The sequence below is a fragment of the Odontesthes bonariensis genome, chromosome 21, assembly GCF_027942865.1.
Source record: "Odontesthes bonariensis isolate fOdoBon6 chromosome 21, fOdoBon6.hap1, whole genome shotgun sequence".
In the NCBI taxonomy this organism is placed as follows: domain Eukaryota; kingdom Metazoa; phylum Chordata; class Actinopteri; order Atheriniformes; family Atherinopsidae; genus Odontesthes; species Odontesthes bonariensis.
This window is the reverse complement of record NC_134526.1, coordinates 6,214,990-6,237,977: the sequence shown is the minus strand read 5'-3', so window position 1 is coordinate 6,237,977 and position 22,988 is coordinate 6,214,990. Positions and strand designations below refer to the sequence as shown.

The 22,988-nt window shown below is 41.4% G+C and overlaps 1 protein-coding gene across 1 annotated transcript in view; it reads left to right on the top strand.

Moving 5' to 3' along the window:
• LOC142371776 (shisa family member 6) overlaps window positions 1-22,988 on the top strand; it is a 110,759-nt gene that overhangs the window by 22,435 nt on the left and 65,336 nt on the right. The window contains exon 5 of the mRNA XM_075454511.1: window positions 1,741-1,809. Within this exon, the coding sequence (XP_075310626.1) occupies window positions 1,741-1,809 (69 nt within the window). The remainder of the gene's footprint in view (window positions 1-1,740; window positions 1,810-22,988) is intronic.

Sequence of the window (22,988 nt, the reverse complement as noted above, 5' to 3'; positions counted from 1 at the left end):
CAGCAACATCATTTCTGAACATCTTCTTACCCCCTGCTGCGTCCTGTGAGCAGAGTTCCAGCCTCGTTTTGGTGTTGATGAAGGTAGTCCGGCTAGTTGGCTGGGGCTTAAAAAATAAAGCGTTTTGCTTCTCAAAACAATATGCGTTCAACAGAGTAATACATTTGCATCACAAAATCGTTCATCCAGAAAAAGTCAGACCTCACAATCGCTTGGCCCTATTTTCTCTCACTTCGTATCACTGCCTGCTGTGTAGACCGTGTAGACCAGGGATGTCCAAAGTCGGTCCTCGAGGGCCGCTATCCTGCAGGTTTGAGATGTTGCCCTGCTTCAACACACCTGATTCAGATTAAATGGATCTCTTCAACAGATTGTTAAATTCTGCACAGACCTGTTAATGTTGTCTTGATATGAATCAGGTGTGTTGAAGCAGGGCAACATCTAAAACCTGCAGGACAGCGGCCCTCGAGGACCGACTTTGGACATCCCTGGTGTAGACCGAAGTGCAGACCAAGCAGCAAACACCGTAACAGGCGCGGTTGTCGGGAGGCGGCAGCACGCAGAGATACGAAGGGAGAGAAAATAGGGCCAAGAGATTGTGAGGTCTGACTTTTTCCTGGAGAACCATTTTGTGATGCAAATGTATTACTCTTTTGAACGCATGTTGTTTTGAGAGGCAAAACGCTTTATTTTTTAAAGCTGCAGTCTGCAACTCTTTTTCAAGCATAATGCCTGGAACTGTCCGGGGATTCTGAAAGTAGTACATTAAATACCCCAATACAAAAACAAAAAGAGTTCTCTAGGTCCCCTATATGTCCCGCTAGGTCCCTCCAAAGCCAGCAGGTTTGTTTACAAAATTGCAGACCGGACCGGTAAAAGGTAACCAATCAGGTTACGAGCTGGGCTCTGCTGCCTGTCAATCACCGATTGTGCACGCGCGATACAAGGTAGGCTCGTCCCCACGCTTATTTATCTGGACTATTGAACTTCATTACGGGCTAGTCTACTTACTGTGTCTTCCATGATCGCAAATGACAGGTGAGTTGATGAATGAGGAGTCGTGTAAGCGCATCTGGCGTGCACGTAGACGTGCACGAGTTCTCATGTGTTTTGATGGGGCGGGACAGGAAGTTGAATAACTTTTTATTTTTCGGTTAAAAAATAAGCATTTCTTGCATTTTGCGACTACGGAGGTCACCGTTTTCAACTTCAAGCGTTCTGATAGATCATGTAAACTCTTAAAATGCCAAACATTAGGACTTTACGTATGACAACAACAAATCCTGCAGACTGCAGCTTTAAACCCCAGCCAACTAGCAGACTACTTTCATCAACACCAAAACGAGGCTGGAACTCTGCTCACAGGACGCAGCAGGGGGTAAGAAAATGTTCATAAATGATATTGCTAATATGGGATGTCATACAGCTTCATGTCAAAAGAGGCGAACTATCCCTTTAAAGGAAGAAAAGAAGTCACAGAATGTGACTTTTGTTTCAGCTTAGTGGAAGTTTGGACTTTACAGCTCGTAATGGCTTGAAGTGACATCTTGCAAAGTCCTCTCACACACACATTTCTTATCTGTGATTAAATACACACTTCTCAGCACAAAGTAACACTTCCATACTCTGTAGGCAGCCAGTGTGAAGGCAGCAGTCTATTGCCTTCCTGAATCTGAGTGAATCCGACGCTGTGTTGCAGAATAGGCCCAAAACAACAGGTCTGTTGTTGTGTTTTAACAGCGCAGCAATCCATAGACGAGTCGGGCCAGATGTCCTGGCAGGGAGATCTGGACATCCCCATGTCCTACGGTACGTTTTTTCCAAATGTTCCGGCCACACGACCTGCTTTCTGCTTGCACCTGATAAGGGAAGTCATTCTCACTGCACACACGGACACACAAACGGATCAGTCGAGTGCCCTTGGCTGATAATCACAGCACCGTCTCTGGGTGTAAGTTCTGTGGGCCAAAATATTTCCACTGCTGCGGGCTTGGTTAAATGCATCAGTCTGCTTTGTTCTGATGGCTTCTGTGATCAGGTGAGGACATTAACACGAGCAGAAAAATGCTTTTTAAGGTAAGTGAAAGACTCGGCCTGCTCGTATTGAGAGATATAATCTCTCTGAACTGGAAAAAATCAAAGTCTTACCAAGTATATTTGTCTCATTTCTAGTCAAAATATCTCATTACACTTAATATCAGACACAACTGCCTAACAAGTACTATTTCAGCCAGATATAGGGACCTGTTTGAAGACAATACATCTGGAATATCTTGTTAAATGAAAAAGTCTTGAAAACATCTTGTTTTGAGTCACATATCATATGAAACAAGCTTTTCTTGTACATTAGAAGAGGTTTTTAAGCTAATTTCAAGATCACTTTTATCTCAAAAGTTCTAAATATCACATCTTATTTCAAGAAATCTTGACAAGCCGATTTTCACTAGTTCCATTGGCAGATTTTTTTGCTTATTTCAAGCAGAAACGTCTTGTATTTGTTGTTTTTCTTACTTATTTTTGGAGGGGCATTTTTTCCTTATTTATTCGTTCCTTTTGGGGGTTTTATGATCAAAGTATATAAATTTGAACTGTTCTGTTGGATTCTTTTTCAAATCGCCTTTCAGTTTTCTTATGAAATGTTAATGTTTTTTCGACGCAACCTAAAACTAAGGAGATTTATGACTCCAATATGTGGCTCACAAGCTCGAATAACAGCTTCATGTCTTTTAAGAATCATCCTTTTCATTATTTAGAACTATTATATAGATCGACTTAAATGATCAGCATGGTTATCTGTTATAATGAGACCCTTGACTACAAAAACACACCATTAACTTGTAATTAAAGAGAAAGCCACAGTGTTTCTCCGCCTTCCCTTGGACCAGTTTTAAATTTTAATGAAGCTCATCAGCTTTGGGTGGATCCATGGATGTTATGTACACAGCTTGCGTGACCGAATGCTCAATCCACCACAAATAAAACAGATGTAACATATGGGAACACTTTAAGAAGAGATATTAAGTTGATTATGGAAACCATCAAATCCACCACCTCTTCAGGAAAACTCCAAAAACAGGAGGATGTGAGGGGGGCAGAAAGAATTAATACCCCAGAAGAAGAAATCAGAGGTGGGTAGAGTAGCCAAAAATTTGTACTCAAGTAAAAGTAAAAAGTAGTCATCCAAATAATTACTTGAGTACGAGTAAAAAAGTGCTTGGTGAAAAATCTACTCAAGTACTGAGTAACTGTTGAGTAACGTCTGATTTATTTGTTAACACAAGCATTCAATCAGACAGACAAAAATACTAAATAATCATCTTTAGGCAAATTAGAGTTCATCCAATTGATAAAATAAATTAAAATGAATTCATTAATTACAAAATGGCTTAAATTAAAATAATCCAGGTAAATTCAAGTACTTCAATAAAAAATAAGAGAGACTTAGGAAATGTTTAAAACATATGTAACCTAAAAAACAAACATTCACCTATCCATGGGGGAAAAAAACGAATTTATGAAACCAATCTTGTTTTGGTTGACACAGAAGACACATAATGCAGCTGCTGTTTCTCACTCTTTGTAAGGTACACATGCTTTCAGTATGAGGCCTCGTCTGCGTCTTCATTTCCCACCGTTGGTTCTGACATTTTTCACCTGTTTCTTTGTTTGTTTGCTACAACTGCTAATGCTAAAGCTAACCCGTCCCGCCGCTGAGATTGAGTACGGTCACGTGACCAGACTGCACGGCTGCGTCTGATTGGTGGAACACAGTCAGGTGGTAGAGCCTTTGGCGGAAGTCTCTCTCTCTGTCAGAATAAAACATTAAAATGAGGCGTACGCGGGGGGATAAAAATAATGAGGCGTAGAATACCAAAGAGGTAAGAAGAAAAGTAACCAGCTCATTGTAGCCTAATGTAGCGGAGTAAGAGGACAGTTTCTGCTGCACACATCTACTCAAGTAAAAGTAAAAAGTATAGTGATTTAAAACTACTCCTAGAAGTATAATTTTTCAAAAAATTACTCAAGTAAATGTAACTCGTTACTACCCACCTCTGGAAGAAATACACTCAACTATCACCCAAGAACAAAGTTGCATATAACAGGGTTCCTTCTGTAAAGTCTGTAAAGCATCCACAGCATCATCACATCTACTTGAATTTGACGGGTGGCTGCCATGACTTTCAATGGAAGCCGCTACGGACGCACATTTATGAATTTAGAGGCTCCCGTCCAGACGTCTGGGTGCAGATCGTGAACAGCAGGTTAAAAAAGCAGCACGTCTGCTTCCATAAAGTGGAGGAAGTGAATGAATTCCTTCGACCAAAGACTAACGTATTTATTTTATGTCGTCTGAGACCCCCCAGCGACTGTACCCGTCGCCCTGGAGCCGTGCCGCTCAGGTGACACGTCTGAGTGCCCTGATTGCTGTGCTGTCTCTTCAAAGCGGAGGTCCTGTCAGCCTCCTGTGCTGTTGGTGTCGGAGTTTAACGGGCAGCTGACAGCAGCAGGAGGCAGACTGACAGATGTGTGTAGTGTTGCTGATCCCTGCAGCACATCTGCTCCAGAATCTGCACGGAAACAAAAAGTGACTGCACAGGTCACTGTTTCAACCAAACATTTCACACGTTGAATTCTAGTTTTTATATGGAGACGGGGGGGGGGAATCCTTCCTTCCTTCATCCTTCCTCAACTTTACTGGGTTCCTTCCTTCCTTTCCTTCCATCCTCTTACTGGGCTCCTTCCTTCCTTTCCTTCCCTTTTCTTAGCTCTTTCCTTCCATCCTCTTACTGGGCTCCTTCCTTCCTTTCCTTCCCTTTTCTTAGCTCTTTCCTTCCATCCTCTTACTGGGCTCCTTCCTTCCTTTCCTTCCCTTTTCTTAGCTCTTTCCTTCCATCCTCTTACTGGGCTCCTTCCTTCCTTTCCTTCCCTTTTCTTAGCTCTTTCCTTCCTCCACTTTACTGGGCTCCTTCCTTCCTTCCCTTCCCTTTTCTTAGCTCTTTCCTTCCATCCTCTTACTGGGCTCCTTCCTTCCTTTCCTTCCCTTTTCTTAGCTCTTTCCTTCCTCCACTTTACTGGGCTCCTTCCTTCCTTTCCTTCCCTTTTCTTAGCTCTTTCCTTCCATCCTCTTACTGGGCTCCTTCCTTCCTTTCCTTCCCTTTTCTTAGCTCTTTCCTTCCATCCTCTTACTGGGCTCCTTCCTTCCTTTCCTTCCCTTTTCTTAGCTCTTTCCTTCCATCCTCTTACTGGGCTCCTTGCTTCCTTTCCTTCCCTTTTCTTAGCTCTTTCCTTCCATCCTCTTACTGGGCTCCTTCTTTCCTTTCCTTCCCTTTTCTTAGCTCTTTCCTTCCATCCTCTTACGGGGCTCCTTCCTTCCTTTCCTTCCCTTTTCTTAGCTCTTTCCTTCCATCCTCTTACTGGGCTCCTTCCTTCCTTTCCTTCCCTTTTCTTAGCTCTTTCCTTCCATCCTCTTACGGGGCTCCTTCCTTCCTTTCCTTCCCTTTTCTTAGCTCTTTCCTTCCATCCTCTTACTGGGCTCCTTCCTTCCTTTCCTTCCCTTTTCTTAGCTCTTTCCTTCCATCCTCTTACTGGGCTCCTTCCTTCCTTCCTTCATATCCTTCTTAGCTCTTTCCTTCCATCCTCTTACTGGGCTCCTTCCTTCCTTTCCTTTGTTTGGTTCTACCCTTCTTTTGTTTTTATTTCCCTTCTTTGTTTTCCTCCTGCAATTCTTCTCATCCCTCCCTTTTCTGCTAATCTTTCCTCCTGCCTACTGGACTCCCTGTTTCCTTCCTTCTTTCTTATTCCATCTCTTTTTTGACAGTTCCTTCCTTCTTTCCTGCCTTCCCATCTGTCTTTCCTCCTTTACTTCCTTCAGTCCCTTAATTCCATCCTTTTCCACCTCATTGTTGTCCCTTGTCGTCTTTGTTTCTGTCCTTCCTTCTTTTCTTCCTTCTACATTTGTCCTCTGTTCCTTTTCCCCCAACATTCTTTCATCCTCAGTTTTTTCATCTTTCCTATCATCATCCCTTATTCCCACTGCTTCTGTCCTTAATCTCTTTCCTTTCGTCCTCCTTCGATAAATCAGTGAAATTAAAATCCTCACATTTAAAAGTTTTTACAAAGGAAAGTGTTATTCATGAATAAAATCAATTAAGTGTGTTTTTCTGTTCTGGTAATTCCGCCTTGTTCTGTTTTAAACGGATCTCTTTAGACGACAGCAAAGTCACAATCATCCCTTTTTAAATCTGAGCACAAATGACTGGGACCTCAGAAGCTGTGAGTTTGTAACACTCGTGTTCGTGGGGGAGTAAAGTGAAAAGAACAGCACACTTCGGTCCTAACAAGCTGATAAACCAAGTTCCAAGTAATGTCATTAATATTCATGTATCTATGATATAACCCAACACTGAGCTCAGTGACTGTCTGAGGTCACTGCCAAGGCTGTAAAGAAAGCTGTATATCAGGGAGAATTGAAGGGTACGCTCATTGGTCTAGACTGCCGGTCCTCTTCATGATGAATCGTTTCAGCAACGTTTTAGAGACTCAAAGTAGAGCCGCTGCTCCGAGAGGAGCCAGTTGAGGTGGTTTGGGCATCGGATCAGGACACCTCCTGGTCACCTTCCTTTGGAGGTGAACCGGGCACGACTAAATTCAGCTTTATTGTCAATTCTTCACATGTACCAGACATACAAAGCGATCGAAAATTACGTTTCCCACCATCCCACGGTGAAGACAAAAACATATGCTAAAAAAAGTACACATAGCTAAACATTAAATAGAAGTATCTAAACATAAAATAGGCATTTAAAGTAAGTGAAGTGCATTGTAGGATGGAGGATTAAGAAGGCAATGGAATGGTGCAAAACAGTTCTGTTTGGTAATGGCAAAGTGTGCAAGTTGCATGCTAGTGCAAAGACAGTCAGGTAATAGCAGCATAAGTTTTCATGTTTTGTTTTGTAAATTACGGAAGTCCTGAGCGGACGTGGTACATATAAACTTTTTTTCTGATGGTTATCTCGAGATAACGAGATAATTATGTCGTTATCTCGAGAAAACAATGATCGTTTTCTCGAGAGATGTCTTTTCAATGAAAGGGGGGTCAAAATGGGTAAAAACCTTTGCCAGAAATACATATAAACACATAAAAACAGGGGCGGACTGGGGAGAAAAAGTAGCCTCGAAAACCATCGGTAAATTAAGTCATTATCTCGAGAAAACGATCATTGTTTTCTCAAGATCTCAAATTAATTATCTCGTTATCACGGGAAAACGGATGGAATAAAATGTATGTACCTATGGCCATTTAGGGCTTCCATACTAAATTGTCTTCCCATCTGTCTCGGTACCTAACTTACCGCACTTACTCTGGCACTAGTTATGCTCTGAGCTGTTTGGTTTTGGAAGGAAATGCACTTATGATTTCTTGTGACCTGAAGTTCTTTTGCCAACCGATGTGGAACACACTTATTGTGAGTCGCTTTGGATAAAAGCGTCTGCAGAATGACCGTAATGTAATGTTTAAACTGTGCAAGTGGCATAGGCCCAGGACTCGCTGGAGAGATTACGTCTCTCGGTTGGCCTGGGAACGGCTGGACGGAGCTGGAGGAAGTAGCGGGGAACAGCGATGTCTGGGCCTCTCTGCTCTCCATATTGCCACCACGACCCCATGTGGATTAAGCGTAGTGATGTGTCGGTCGTGAACGATCCGGCTCTAAGAGCCGGCTCTTTGAAGTGAACGACAGGAACCGGCTCCACAATGGGAGCCGTTTTGGGATCCTATTTGGGAGCCGTTTTTTTTTCTTTCAGTATCTCGCTGTCTCTCCGCCTCCCTGTCGTTGCGCTTGTGCTCTGCAAGTGCCACAGAGCCGACAGTTTTTTTCCCACGTCGTTTTTTTTTGTCCTTCGGACCGGTGCCTCGCTGTCTCTCCCCTCTCCCTCCCCCTCACTCTCCCTCTCCTTGCGCGTTTTGCTCTGCTTCTGCCAGTGCTAGACGGGGATATATGGGGAGCCGAAAGAGTCGGCTCTCCACAGTAAGAAGAGCCATTAGAGCCGCATCTCGAAAAAGAGCCGAAAGTCCCATCACTAATTAAGCGGTTAAGAAAATGGATGGATGTCATAGCAATGCAATGACTTTGGATGTCAGCTGCTGCCTCAGAGCTCGTAGTAGTTGGGATGTGACTCTTAAACCTGGGTGAGAAACGATATGATCAGCAAACTCTTATATTTTGGCAAAGTTGCAAACGATTTAACGTTTAAACTGTGGAAAATATCACATTTTTATGGCCCAAGTTCATCCAAATCAAACAAGTGTCCAATTAAAGACACAATTTAGCAAGAATATTCAAAGTGTCTGCTGCACATTATGGTTGAAAAACATAGCGGCTTCTTTATTTGACGGTGAAAAACAAATCCTAAAACTATCCCCCAAAATGTGAGGTTAAAGACATGGTGTGTACAAACATTCTCCTCCTCCTTGGGGCTTATTCATCTCTCTCCTTGTTTTCCCGTTCTGTGGCATCCACTGATGTGCATCCTGCTTAATTACTTTTTCATGAGATGCTCCCTGTTTTCGTCCCGAGGGAATTGCTTCTCACCCCCAACCCCACCAACACCCCCCCCATCCCAATCCACTTAAGGTGACCTTGTCTTATTGCGATGCACTGCTGCAGCTTTCTCACCTCCCTGTGCTGTAATCCCTCCCGGCCGCAGTGTGGTTACGTGTGTGGCGGCGTGCGAGTGCGAATGGCGGGGTGTCAAAGTGTGCCGGGAAGGTATCGCCTGCCCTATTTGCATCCATTACCGAGTCTTTGTGGTTCTCCATCTTTACGGCTTCTCTTTAAGATGCGAACCTGAGCAGACGGTAACTTTAAACTTTGGGAATCGTCGATCGATTTAAAATCATGTAACGTGACATGATCAGCTCGCTGCACATGCATGTTCACCAACCTGACCGAGATGCTTCTAATTGATTTAATTAGATGATGGTGAGTCGACGCTTTCTGGATCAAGTGACTTCGCCGTGCTGCTCCTTGAAATCCACTCTGAAGTTTGTGACTTTGTCAGGAGGGGGAAAAGTCATTTGTATCAGCTCCCAGGAATCTATTTGATACAGAATGTCACCTTCTGGATCTTTTTGTAGCTTTTTTTGCAGTTTGTGATTGACGCTAATAAACTTCAATTTAGGTTGAAACCAGATTTGATATAACCTTCATGATGCTTTTATATATTATGCACAAATGGGCTGTTCCTCAATGGATAAGACAAGTGGATATATAGATGGATGGATGTAGTCGATTCTAAAAAGAGACCAGTTCTGAAATGTTCAAGAGTCTGTAAGAATATTTTAGATAAGTCCCAAAGTTACTGAGCGTGTAGTAGTATGTCTTTAGTAGGGCTGGGCGAGTTAACTAGTTATTATCGCGTTAACTATCGCGTTAAATCATTTAACGTTGATAAATATTTTATCGCTCATGAATGCAATTTATTTTTTTATTTTTTAAACAATTTTTAAAAATTAAAAAAAAAAAATTGGGGAGGGGCTTTTGTGCCCACTATGCCACAGACCACCCCTGTTTTATTATTTATTTTATTATTGTAAAAGTTTGTTGCTCACAGGCTTTTATTTTGTAAAAGTCTGTTGCTGTCTGCTGAGGAACCGGAAAAGAAAGTAATCGGCGGATCCACCAAACATGGAGAAGGGTACGGAACTTTTACTCGGCCATTTTCATTTTAAAGTTCTTCCAGACGGCGGAGTCGACAGAACCAAAGTCATCTGTAAACACTGCCAAGTTGAATTGTCTTCTCAGCGTAGTAGTTCCAGTCTAAAATATCACTTAAAGGCAAAACACACAACTGATAGCAGCAAGTCATTCAAGGAAACAGACAGTGGAGCGAGGCTTCTACATAAAAACTACAGAAAGATGCTAAATGCTAAAAGCTATAACACATCTTTTGAATTATTTTTTAATTAATTTTTGTTAATTAATTAACAATGCCCCCGTTATACACAATTTAAGACTTGTTATTGACTCGGGTCTAACTAGTCCAAACAAGGTTGTATAACAGTTGGTGAACTTGGATGATGCACAATGCTGTTGAGCCACCATGAAATTATGTCGGCATGGAAACTCCAGCTTCAAAAGAAGATGTTAAAACATTTTTTCTCTGGGGGAATCGCATGTTCCTGACGTAGTGGTATCTCCAACATTCAACCAAGATTAATCATTTGAAATTATTGGGTCACATTACGTAGAACGAGGTGATAAACTGTGTCTGCATGCAGAATTGGAGTCCAGTAAAAGAAATTTAACTGGTGACATAAATCACTTGTTCTCCTCTTTTATGTAAGTTATTTGGCTCATGGAACCTTTGCTCAGACTCAAGTCACAGCAGAGTTGTGCTGGATTTTGGTGAGCTCACCAAAAGCTACAAATAAGCATGATAAATATTCAAGGTGTTCAGGCCTGACGGATGAGAGGAAAAAAAAGATGGGAGATATTCATATTCTTTTCTACAACACTGTCCTCCATACATGGTCCCTGGAGTGGTTATCGTGTGAATAAAATGATCTGATGTGCAGAGTGATATTCAAATCCCCCCGAAAGGGCTTTGCAGAGTGCTATCTGCCTCTGCATATTGAGATAATCCCACCTAAAAAACAGAAATTCGGGAGGGTAGACCAGAAAAAGCACAGTCTGCTCTGATTGGTCAGTTCAAGGCAGGATTTCATTGGAGCTAAAATTAGTGTAAGCCCCCACATTCAGGGCGAGTCAGCATTTTTATTCATTCGTTTAGCAAATTGTTATCTTAAGAATGCATAAAAACTATTTCCCCCCCATTGTTGGGGCAGATACTGACGTCCAGAAGTGTTGTGCGAAGCAGTTCACATGTCGAAATGTGAATATGGAACGTTCGTTTTATTTTACCAGCTCTCGTTCGTTTCATGAGTGTCATATTCTCCTGTTCCACCAAATCACACGGACCATTATAGGTGCTAACAGCTAGCATAGCCAATTTTATTCTGAAGTCCTTTCTCACACTGGAAAAAATCAAAGTATTACCAAGTATATATGTCTCATTTATAGTGAAAATATCTCATTATACTTAATATATGACACAACTGCCTAACAAGTACTATTTCAGCCAGATATAGGGACTTGTTGGAAGACAATACATCTGGAATATCTTGTTAAATGAAAAGCAAAAGTCTTGAAAAAAAATTGTTTTGAGTCACACATCATGTGAAACAAGCTTTTTTTTTTACATTTGAAGAGGTTTTTAAGCTAATTTCAAGATCACTTTATCTCAAAAGTCCTAATTATCACATCTTATTTCAAGAAATCTTGACAAGCCGATTTTCACTAGATCCATTGGCAGATTTATTTTGCTTATTTCAAGCAAAAACGTCTTTTATTTGTTGATTTTTTTTTTTTTTACTTATTTTTGGAGGGGCATTTTTTCCAGTGCGGATCAAGTGAAACGCTCACATCAAATCAAATCAAATTTATTTGTATAGCACATTTCATGTACAAAACAATTCAAAGTGCTTCACATAAAATAAAAGCATTGCAGCAGGGAGTTGAAGAAGCATTAAAAATACATAAAAGAATATAAAGAGAAACAAATAAAATGATTTAAATTCATTTAAAAACAAGCAAAAGATATCGTGCAGAATTCATGCATAGACACATGAGAAAAGACACATGCTGTTTGGTTAGGTTTAGGCATCGGTATTCCCTGGTTAGGTTTAGAAAAAAGGTTCCGGTCAGGTTTAAAGCATAAATCCAGCACATTGGATACTAAAAACAAGCCAAATCCCCAGCTGGGGGTCATGTATCCATGTTTTGATTGGGTCTCTGACCTGATGGCGCAGCACAGTTTGCTGAGTCGTGCATCGTGGGTCAGAAAGGTGGAACATCTGGAAATTAGACCAGATTGCTCTCTCTCTCGTGCGTTATTTTACTGATATTCTAATCCTCGAGCATTTTGTACTGCTGTTTAGTTTCATTTGGATGGTACAAACCAGGCGTTTCACAGAGGTTTTGGACTCAAACAGGTCAGAGGAGTAAACCACCTTGCACGTAACGTTTTTGATCTGTTTAGAATCCATGTGAACCGTTGCAGCAGTTTTCAGGCACCATTAAGACTTTGAATGGTCTTTATCAGGTGATTTTACATCTAAAGTGGCAATTTGGGCTGCTTACTCAATGAGCTTGATTCAGACCAGCGGGGAGAAGTCTCCTCACGGTGCCAAATACACAATATAAACTGATTCATCTCCTCATCTCCTCTGTCTGTTAAATAGTCAGCTAATGAACCCGATTGGACTGGTTACATGGAATTCACACAGTGAGACCCTTCGAATCACATCGCCAAGACGAAATATTGAAATCCATTCATTGCATCCTGACAAACACCTTGTCTGGTCCAACCTCTCCTCTTGCATTATGTCGTGGTCTGTTCAATGAGCTAAAGAGCTAGCTGGAAGGAAGCTCAACCTGTGCTATCAGGCCACTTTAAACACTTTTAAAACTGAAAATGTCCCGTATCAAAGCGTCTAGATATCTGCCTGAACTTGGCCTGAACTGAGGAGTGAATTATGGTTAAAAAAAATAATAAATTACAACATGATGTAAGCAAAGTTTGCTCAATAAACATGTAAATCTGCAGGATCCGCTGGCTGCAGAAGGTTTCGGGTTTTTGATGCTGCAATTTTGTGGCATTAGATTGCTTCTTATTGTAATTCAGTCCATTGAAAGCCTGAGCCGAATAAATGTGTGTGGCACGAAGTGAAAGACAAAACGTAAAAAAAGAGGAGAGCAAAGCTCATTTATGTACATACTGAAGCAGTTTCAAAGGGCTGAACAGAAGGATAAATATGAATATAAACAATTATGCAGATCCAACTGCAGTCCTCAGATGTGCAAGTGATAAAATTCCCTTTCAAAGAGCTGCAGCTCGGTTTTATATCATTTAACAACACTTAGCTCTCGACTTGATTCAGAAAAGCCTTCCATCAGTTCTGCTAGCAAAACACTGCGAAGATTGTGTACTTTTAAATAGTGCTCCAGTATGTAAATTAATACCTTTTGCGACAGTTTAACAAACATCCTTGAGATCAAGGATGGTTTCAGGCTGGTATAAACCCACCGTCTGTCTGGCTGTTGTTCTACTCTGGATCTGCTGCTTCTTCAAAATCCCCCTGCAGTAGCATCCTAAGTGCGACCTCCACACAAATTAGCTGCACGTATGAGTTTTTTCTGGGCGTTTCATTGTAAATGTAAATGTACTTTATTTATACAGCCCTTTACAGACGATCCTTACGGTGTACCAAAGTGCTTTACAGCAGGTAATAAATAAAGAGAAGAAGAAGTAAAAACAAATAAAAACAATAAAAGAAACAGTGAAAGCAAGAAAATACAACAAAATCAATTAAGATAAAATAAGATAAAAGTGTCATCATACTTCTGGGTATTAAAATCCTAAATTGCAATAGTGTGACCTTGAACTTATTAGGGCATGGATGGCTTTCTCAAGGTCACGACGACTTACATGACTTGTATAAGCAACATTTAGCCATTAACATGGAGGTTTGTGCAGAGCTCAGGCACATCGGGGGTGATGTGGGATTCAGTCTGTAGCCCAACTTGTGGAGAAGCAGGCTATCAAACAACTTTTCAATGAGGTGATGTGTCTTTAGATGTTTGCGCCATCAAAAAGTGTCCCTCCATCCCTCTTTTATGGGGACACCGGTGCTGCATCCTGAGCTTAATGGCGCCTATATTCTTCTTCTTATTATTCTTTAAACCAATCGCAAACAAGCCAGGCTGTTTGATATTCTTCTCTCTAACCCAGAAATGATAATGGGCGCCATCACAGTGGTGTGCCTCGCTTTAATCATGAAAAGTGGTTCAGAAAACACGAATTTAACTCGTGCACGCACAGCTGAGTGGATTGTTTTGTTGCTCACAGCAGAGTTTGATGACAGTAAGTAAAGACGGCCGAGTCATTGGTCACTTTGTAGCGAGGAGAAGGATACAGGAGCACTGCAGGTGATCTGACAGTGAGAGACGGATTACCTGCAAACACAGGGGAGGTCGGGTGTTGTGGAGAGATGGGAACCCACTGGGGACAACGGGAAGGAAATGGTAGGCTTTTATTTAAAAGAGATGCTCTCATAAGACGAGTCAAGAAAAGACGAAGAAATTCATAAATCTGAGATATAGATTTAGGCTGTGTTCGAAACCGCATACTTCTCCTACTAACTTTTTGAGTTAGTGTGCAAGTTTGAGTATGCGAGAAGTTCCCGGATGCATACTAGATTCTCTGAAATGTTGGGTATGCATCATGAGGTTACTACTCATACTCAAACTACCCAAGATGCAACGTAACGTGACGTCGCTGATCGTCATTTCCTGTCAAAACGGCAGTTTCAAGCTAGCTACAACGAGGGTAGGTTCACTTCCTGTTTTCAAAACAAAAGCACCAATTGTATGGTAATGGCTTTCCCTATGATAAAAGGCAACGGGTATTTTATTTTGTGAAAATAACCGGAAGTGCGTTACTCACTGCGGCTAGCTTTAGTAGCGCTGAATTCGTGGGAACAAAATTGTAAACAGCCGGTATTTTGTCAGGTTTTCAACACGTTGGGGATCTAAACGACTACTTTCTCACCTGAAAATGTTTCAAATGTTGCTAAAGTTTACAGAGTTTAGAGCTTAAGAGAAATCAGCTTCAGGCCGGCTGATTTCGGCTCGGGCAGGAGCGAAATGCATTGTGGGTAAAGGCTCTGCATACTGTCTGATCGATGAGTATGCAGTATGCAAGTATGTAGTATGCGGCCATAGATATATCATCAACATTAACAGCATATTCAACTTCCTTGTTCAATTAACAAAGGTAGATTTTCATGATATATATTCCTATTCTCTGTGTTCGTGAACCATATCGTGAGTTAATGAGCATTAGTTAACCTGCTCTGCCACAGTTCAGAGAGTCGGGCTCCGCTTCCACTTCCCCTCTGAAGGCCGCCGGCTGCGCCACCATGAAATGCTATTAGTGGCAGAACAAAGTGGCGGATTGAATGCCGCAGCCTCAAGAAAGCGATATGTGACATGTAAAGCCCTGCATGGATGCAGATTAGCATTATCTGTGCCACACCTGTCAATAGATATTATTAGTGGGAGGGCGAGGACGAGGCGGAGCCGGACGTGGGAAAGGCTTCTGTCAGCACAGGGGCCAGAATCAGACGGAAAGAGGGCAGTTTGCATCGGTATTGAAAGAATTGGCACCCTGAGGCGGCGTGCACTCTGTCTTTACAACGAGGAGGCATTTCATGCAAACCAGAACGATAGAATAACTGAAGAGAGAAGCGCTGACAACCAAGGACAAAGGAAAGAGTTTGGGTGTGGAGAGGAGAGGCTGAGCGTCAACGGGTGTGTTGCGAAGGGCAGTTTGCTCATTATGGAAAACAAATGCGTCTCTGCTTCAGAAGTCTAATAGACTTTTGTCTGAGAGTCCCAACTGAGCAAAAAACTGATTTCCCATCCTGTCTCCTTACCTAAAAAAATGTATATTTAAGCTTTTTTCAGGTATTCGATATAGATAGATAGATAGATAGATAGATAGATAGATAGATTGATAAGTACTTTATTCATGCCAATTTGGGAAATTATTGTGTTGCAGCAGCGTACAGTATAAAAGATATGTAAACAATTAAAGGAAAAACAAGCAAATATAATAAATAGAATAGAATTAGAATAGAAATAGAATAAAAATAGAGAATAAACATTAGCTATATACAAATCTACAGTATGAAGAGTAGGGTAAATAATAATAATAATAATAATAATAATAATAATAATAATAATAATAATAATAATAATAATAATAATGAACATCAGTAAACTAAATAAAAACAGATTTGTACATTTAACAATAAAGGTAAAAATAAATTTGAACCAATAAGAAATATAGGGTATATGGATAATTTACATTATATTGTACTAGCTAACTTCAAAGCTAAGATTCATCAGATTGAGTCTATTGGAGGTGCTGAAAGCCTCTCAGCCATGTTTTACAGCCATCTCACATGTGTCTGATGCAACAGACATGCTGCTCTTTTAATCAATTAACCTGTCTGCACACCACATGTAAGGATCCATGTTTTACTTGCTGCTTTACACCCGACATGAGACATACTATCACTGCCCTTCAACTCTATTCAAAGTGTTTTTAAGCAGGTATCAGTCTCTGTGGTTTGGTGTCTGAGCAGCTCAAATCTGCATCTGTACACAAACTCCAGAGACATCCGGAGAACCGATAACACTCACTTCTGCATGCCGTCCACACAAAGGTTGATGGATGTAAGGAGCCAGAGGGGCTCGGTATCAACGCTGCAAAGACACTTTGACTTGAATGGAAGGCTTAATAATGAGGGATAAGTTCAACATGTTCATGTTCTAAGCAGCACACACAGGTGCAGAAGTAGAGCAGCCTTTGCTAATACACCTGAGATTAGCACCAAGCATTGAAGTGTTTGTTTATACTGTAAGTCATATACTCATGGTGATATAAAACAATAATAATGCCCGTTTCTATAATGTAATGTGGCCCCATTTACCATAATTCTTTTCTTTCTTCACCATCTTGTGTGTGATAAAGTTTCAGACATCACTCCCCAGCTCCACCCCTTTTTTTTTTAAAACATTTATTCATTGGTTTTTCATGTTGATATAACAACATCCAACAATTTAAATGTCCAAAACATATGGCAGTAAAGAAAATAATAATTAAATGATTAAAAAAGATACAATAAACCTCAGTAATTAGTCAGCAAATTACTGTGCAATGAATATAAAATAATGAAAATAATACAAATAAATGAGTAAATAAACACATATATAAATAAAGATTAAAATAATAAATTTGAAAAACGTATTCAAAATGTAGGTTACAGCTTGACACTCCCCACAATAAATTAAGTAATGTTCATTATCTCATTCTCCCTCCCTCAACAGTTCCAGAAATATCCTCCAAATATCATAAAATTCAGAAGCCCTCTTTCTAACAATATAGGTTAAGTTATTAAACCAGTGGGTAAAAGAGGGCCAACCGACATTCTTCCAGCATAATGCAATGCAGCGTTTGGCCTGCAATAAACATAGTCATCTGGATAAATGCCTAAAATGCATACCTTAGGGCCTGAAGGTATATCTGAGAGATATACTTTAACACTGAGCTCCAAAATTTCCAGCTCCACCCATTTGTAGAAATGTTGGTATTTCTTAATTAGTATAAGTGAGGACCGACATTAAAGCTTACTGCCCTTACTGCCCCTACTGCCTTTACTGCCACTGGCTTCTGCACCTTTGAATGTTCCCTGTAAAGCAGAAGCTCGGGGAGGCCGCCGCGCTCCCCAAACTCACAATCTGCTGTAATTGGTCGTGCCAGATCGGCACCATCCTGCTTCAGCAATTAGAAAAAAGTGCTTTTGTTTGACCCAAAAGTGGTAAATACAGACTTAATTAATTTAATTAAGTGGCGCCGATGCCGTTCCTCCAAAAGATGGCTGCAAAGCAGATTGTCGTCTACACAACAGACTTGTGGAGGATATGCAGGCTGTCATGCCTCACTGTTGCATTCCCAGTTCAGTCTGTTGTGCTGGTAAACTCCCAGTTATCTGGAGTTATCTGCTTTAGTTTGCTCACATTCGGCTAGTTTTCTGTACCTGTTCACCACCGACACATCTCAAAGGTATCCTCTCAGATCATCCATAGTATTTGGGGGAGGAAAGAGGTGTTTTCAGGTTTGGCAAATTGGATTTTTAAGAAGAATATTGAATAACCTTTGTGGGTTGAGAGGGGCTGTCACTTCCCCAGACTGAATACACCTCTCCATAGAATACAGGATTGTCAGAGGCAGCCATAATCCTTTCGTTCTCTTTCCAATTGTAACTCTCAGTGACTTCCAGCATCTTTGCGCAGGCACAACAATCTGATCTGAAGTGGATCCACAGTCAGAATTCACTCACAAAGGACTTTGTGAAAAACAATGAGCTCATCAGTGAGACGTATTCAAACAAATCAGCTCACAGTTGGGTGTGGATGGGGGTTTAATTTTATTCATTTATTTTCTGCTGTTCCACATCATACCTCCCACTCCAACCTGCTTCTCTCCACGCAGCGACGGCGCTCCTCGAGTGCCAAACTGCGAGCGGCGGCGAGCAGGCCTAAATGGACGGTAATTGTAAAGTAAAATGCCCTCCGAAATTACAACTGCAGCTCATCTGTAGGTGGACGGCAGCAGTGGAGTCTCCTCTAAATGCCTCATTAGTCAGTGCCTCTGAGTGTCTTCTGTGAATGGGAGAAGCTGAGCCGCCCACAGATTTCCTGTGACCCTTCAGGAAGGCCTGTCATCACTTGCATCCTACACACACCAGGCGTCATTCATAAATTGGACTCTTTTTAAAAAAAAAAAAGCACAGATGTGAGGGAAAAATCCAGCATCCAAACTGCAGTACACTCTCAGAAACAGGGGTACAGTACGAGTCCTTTTTGGTCCCCTGAGGTACAATCTATACTAATGTACCCCCGAGGGTTAATTATTGGACCTAAAGGTACATACATTTACCTTTTTGATGGTCCAAAAGGTAAATGTATGTACTCAAGTGGTAAAAGGTACATATATGTACTCAAGTGGTAAAAGGTACCCATATGTACCTTTTTGATGGTCCAAAAGGTAAATGTATGTACTCAAGTGGTAAAAGGTACATATATGTACCTTTTTGATGGTCCAAAAGGTACATGTATGTACTCAAGTGGTAAAATGTACATATATGTACCTTTTTTTCTACATGCTGGGGTACAATAGACAGTCTTGTGTTAGGCTACTTCAGTATAGGCTACAAAATTGCCACCAGAGGTACAAGATTGGTCTCTGTAAGGTACAAACCACAAGGGTACAAAACTATACCTTCTGAGGGTACTGCCCCAGTGACAAGCCATCGTACCCCTAAAGGTACAATTCTGTACTTTATTTTCTGAGAGTGTACTCTGTGACAGTGAGATCAGTGGTTGCAGGTTATTGCAGAGCAAATCTGAGTAAGACAAGAGGTGTGAGAGCTGAGAGTGACTCTGTGATTAGCATCCTCCCCTGTGTGTTGCCCTGGAAAAGCAGCCGGCACACACTGCCCTGCATGTGACAGAAGGAACATTAAAGATGGAAAACCAAAGGGGACCACAGGGGACCAGTGAACTCAGCCTCTGATATTCTACAAGTACCCTTTTTGCCTGTAATGTGACACATCTATCAAGGATGTTTCAACAACCCACGTGACCGCATTTCTTACTGCTCATTAGAAGCAACGCTGGCCGGGTGCCAGCATAAAATGCACGATGGTTCATTAAAAGATTCACGGACATCGCTCTCATTCATCTTGGTGTATAATGTGGTTTCCATCAGCATTACTGTAGGTGCTATGTTTAGTTTTAAGTATGTAACAGCTGATCACGGCTCACAGCGGCTGCTTTTCCTTGACATACTTAAGCAGAGATGCCAGTTCGGGTAATTTGGAAAGTGTTTTTTCACCCCTGCTCTGTCCACAGTGGGCCCTTAATAACACCAAATGGGATGAGCGGTGTAGAAAACAATGGATGGCTGGACAGCAGACGTTCTGAGGTTTTTTTTCTGTAGCCGGCAGACAGGATATGCTACGCAGAAGTGAAACCGGGTCACCTTTGAAACAAAGTCGGTCTCAAGTAGAAGGGCAGCAGTTTGAGGATATGTGACCCGTGCACTTTATATAGACGCAAGAGTTTTTCTGTGACTTTTCTGGAAGATAACCAGACACAAAAATGTGTCTGTTTTACATCCGGTCTCCTTTCCTGTCTGCACACTGGAAGCAAGAGTGTGACGCACAGCAGACGGTGATTAAAAGTGCAAATCCTCATACCTTTCAGAAGAATTAAAGACGATCGTAATCCAGCTTTCTTCACTAACTCGTCTCCCAAAAAGCAAAAAGTGGTCAAAAGTGTTTGATTTATTTGAATTCGTGACAATTAGTTTGACTTTTCCTTTTATTAATGATGAATCTGCTTATTCTCTCAACAAAATATATTTAAACGATAGCGCACGTTTATGTTTATGCATTTAGCAGACGCTTTTATCCAAAGCGACTTTCAATTGAAAAAATATACAACATTACAGCTAATATCAAAGCTAACAATAAGCTACGTAGAAGGAAACCACAAGTCAGACTCTGTCAGGGTGACAGTGTAGAGATGGAGTGCAGACATAGAGGGAAGTACAGGATAGGAGATGCTCTCTGAAGAGCTGGGTCTTCAACAGTTTTTTGAAGATATTCTGGGACGCCCCTGTTCTGGTAGCGCTCGGTAGGTCATTCCACCATCGTGGAACGACACATGAACAGAGTGGATGGTCTTCAGCGTGGTGTAGGCACTGCTAGACGACAATCCTGTGACGACCGGAGTGAAAGAGTTGTGACGTAAGCCTTTGTGAGAGCATTCAAGTAGATGGGAGCCGTTCCATTAAGGACTCTGTAGGCTAACGTCAGTGAGTTGAGTTTGATGCTAATTTGGCTAAGGGTGGCCAGTGGAGCTCAATGAACAGAGGGGTGACGTGTGCTCTTTTAAGCTTCTAGCATGGTTGCCGCGTCTGCTAGCGCGAGCGGTGTTGATGACGTCACGATTTCGTGGCGGCTATATACGGTGGCGCAAGTCGATGCGCCAGTAGTTGCAATCTTCTCCGTCACTGAGGTGTCGCTGCTACATGAAGGTTACCGCTACTCTACAACCACGAAAGTGGAGAAGAAAACAATGCCGCTGTCAATAGCAGGAACACTGTCACCGATGATGTTGCTGCAGTATCTGGGAGATGAAAGGCTTCGTGTGTTTCTGTGTTTCACGAAGTTCGTGAGCCAAGATGATTCAGTCATTAGAGGTGAAGGTTTGAAGCCCCCGGCATCACCACTTTGAGTCTCTGCCCTCTTCTTTGCCTTCACGTATCTGTCCCGTAGCTTCTTCCACACATTCTTACAGAACTCTCCCTCTTTCCCCAAAGTTCTGCCAATCTCTGTCCACCAGTTTTGGGAGTTTTTACGTGCTCCCTGTGCTGTTTCACTGCAGTTTCGTACAGCTGCCTCTACAAACGCACCTTCTCACTGAGCCTGGTCTCACATCGGTCCATCCGGTCTGTCGTTCTCGGCGCAGCCAAGTTACAAAAATCGACTGGTGCACGACAACGAGCTACGCCGTCTTTTCAAGGCAAGCGCCAGGCCTGAAACGTCATTTTGACATCACGGCATTCACAGCACAGGCTGGGAGACCAGTCAGGAGGCGTCACAGTGGTGAAGATGAGCACGGCCTGCACCAGGAACTGGGTGGCGTGTTGAATGAATTTTTATGGGAAAAGAACACGATGTTTTGAGAAACCTTTAACTCGATGAGGACTTCCAGAGGTTTGTGAAGTGGTTTAAGTCTTCTTTTGTCACGGTGTCCTCGGGGGGAAGTTAAAAGGTCGTGTTTTTCTCCGGTTGATAACAGCTACTGTGTGAATATGCTGCCATTAAACCCTCATAATTATAACACTGACTGTTAGATAAGCTTAAAGATGTGGGAAAAGGGAGTTTTACTCACTGCTGCTACGTTGGTCACAAACACTGCCCACATGAGACACTGATATGCGTTATATGATACTTTGTTCTGAGAAAGCTGTGACTGGATGAGGACTTTAGTGATAAGAAATCAGATATCAGTAAAATCTGGCATAAATAGCAAATATCATGCCTGCACTGTAGCTTTTTCTATCACTGTTGTGGGCGTTACTAAGTGAAATCTGATGAAGGTTTATGGAAAAGTGAACAATAGTTGAATGCCATTGATTTAACAGATTCACAAACCCATTAGTGATACGTAGCATGTTTGAAAAGGGCTGGTTTTTTCTATACTGCTTAAAGATTTGACCATCTAACTATCAGAAAACCCAAATATATTTGAATTACCATCTATTTTAGAAGCTTGAACAAGCCAATATTTAGTGTTTTTTGACTTATTGTAACATACTGTCAAAATAGTTGATTAGTTCTCTTAGTTTTCAGCTATACAAGTGATGTATTCTGCTCTGTTTTAGTGTATATTTTTGAGAATTTTCAGAAAAGCTGTAATGATGCATTGTGTCTTTTCATGATGGCGTACAGCACCTCATATGGGTCAGCACCACCAAAACACCTGCAGATGATTGTCTGATCAGAGCCTGACACTGTTTATTAGATGCCTAATTTTAGATATTGTAATAAACATGGATGCATATATATATATATAAATGTATAAATATATATATATATATATATATATATATATATATATATATATATATATATATATATATATATATATATATATTTAATGATTACAAAAACTAATGTTGTCTTTTACTTTGTTTACTTGAACATTTAGTTCTACGGTGTTGATGTGGCGTTAATAAACATCTGAGAAAAGAACCGGAGTCTCGCATCCAATCAATGGGCGGCATATTGGCAGAGTTTACAGATGACTTTGGTTCTGTCGACTCCGCCGTCTGGAAGAACTTTAAAATGAAAATGGCCGAGTAAAAGTTCCGTACCCTTCTCCATGGCTGTGTTCGAAACTACATACTACATACTACATACTACATACTTGCAAACTGCATACTTCCATACTCATGGATGGATGGCATTTAGCTCCTGCCCGAGCCGAAATCAGCCGGCCTGAAGCTGATTTCGCTTAAGCTCTAAACTCTGTAAACTTTAGATCCCCAACGTGTTGAAAACCTGACAAAATACCGGCTATTTACAATTTTGTTCCCACGAATTCGGCGCTACTAAAGCTAGCCGCAGTGAGCAACGCACTTCCAGTTATTTTCACATAATAAAATACCCGTTGCCTTTTATCATAGGGAAAGCCATTACGATACAATTGGTGCTTTTGTTTTGAAAA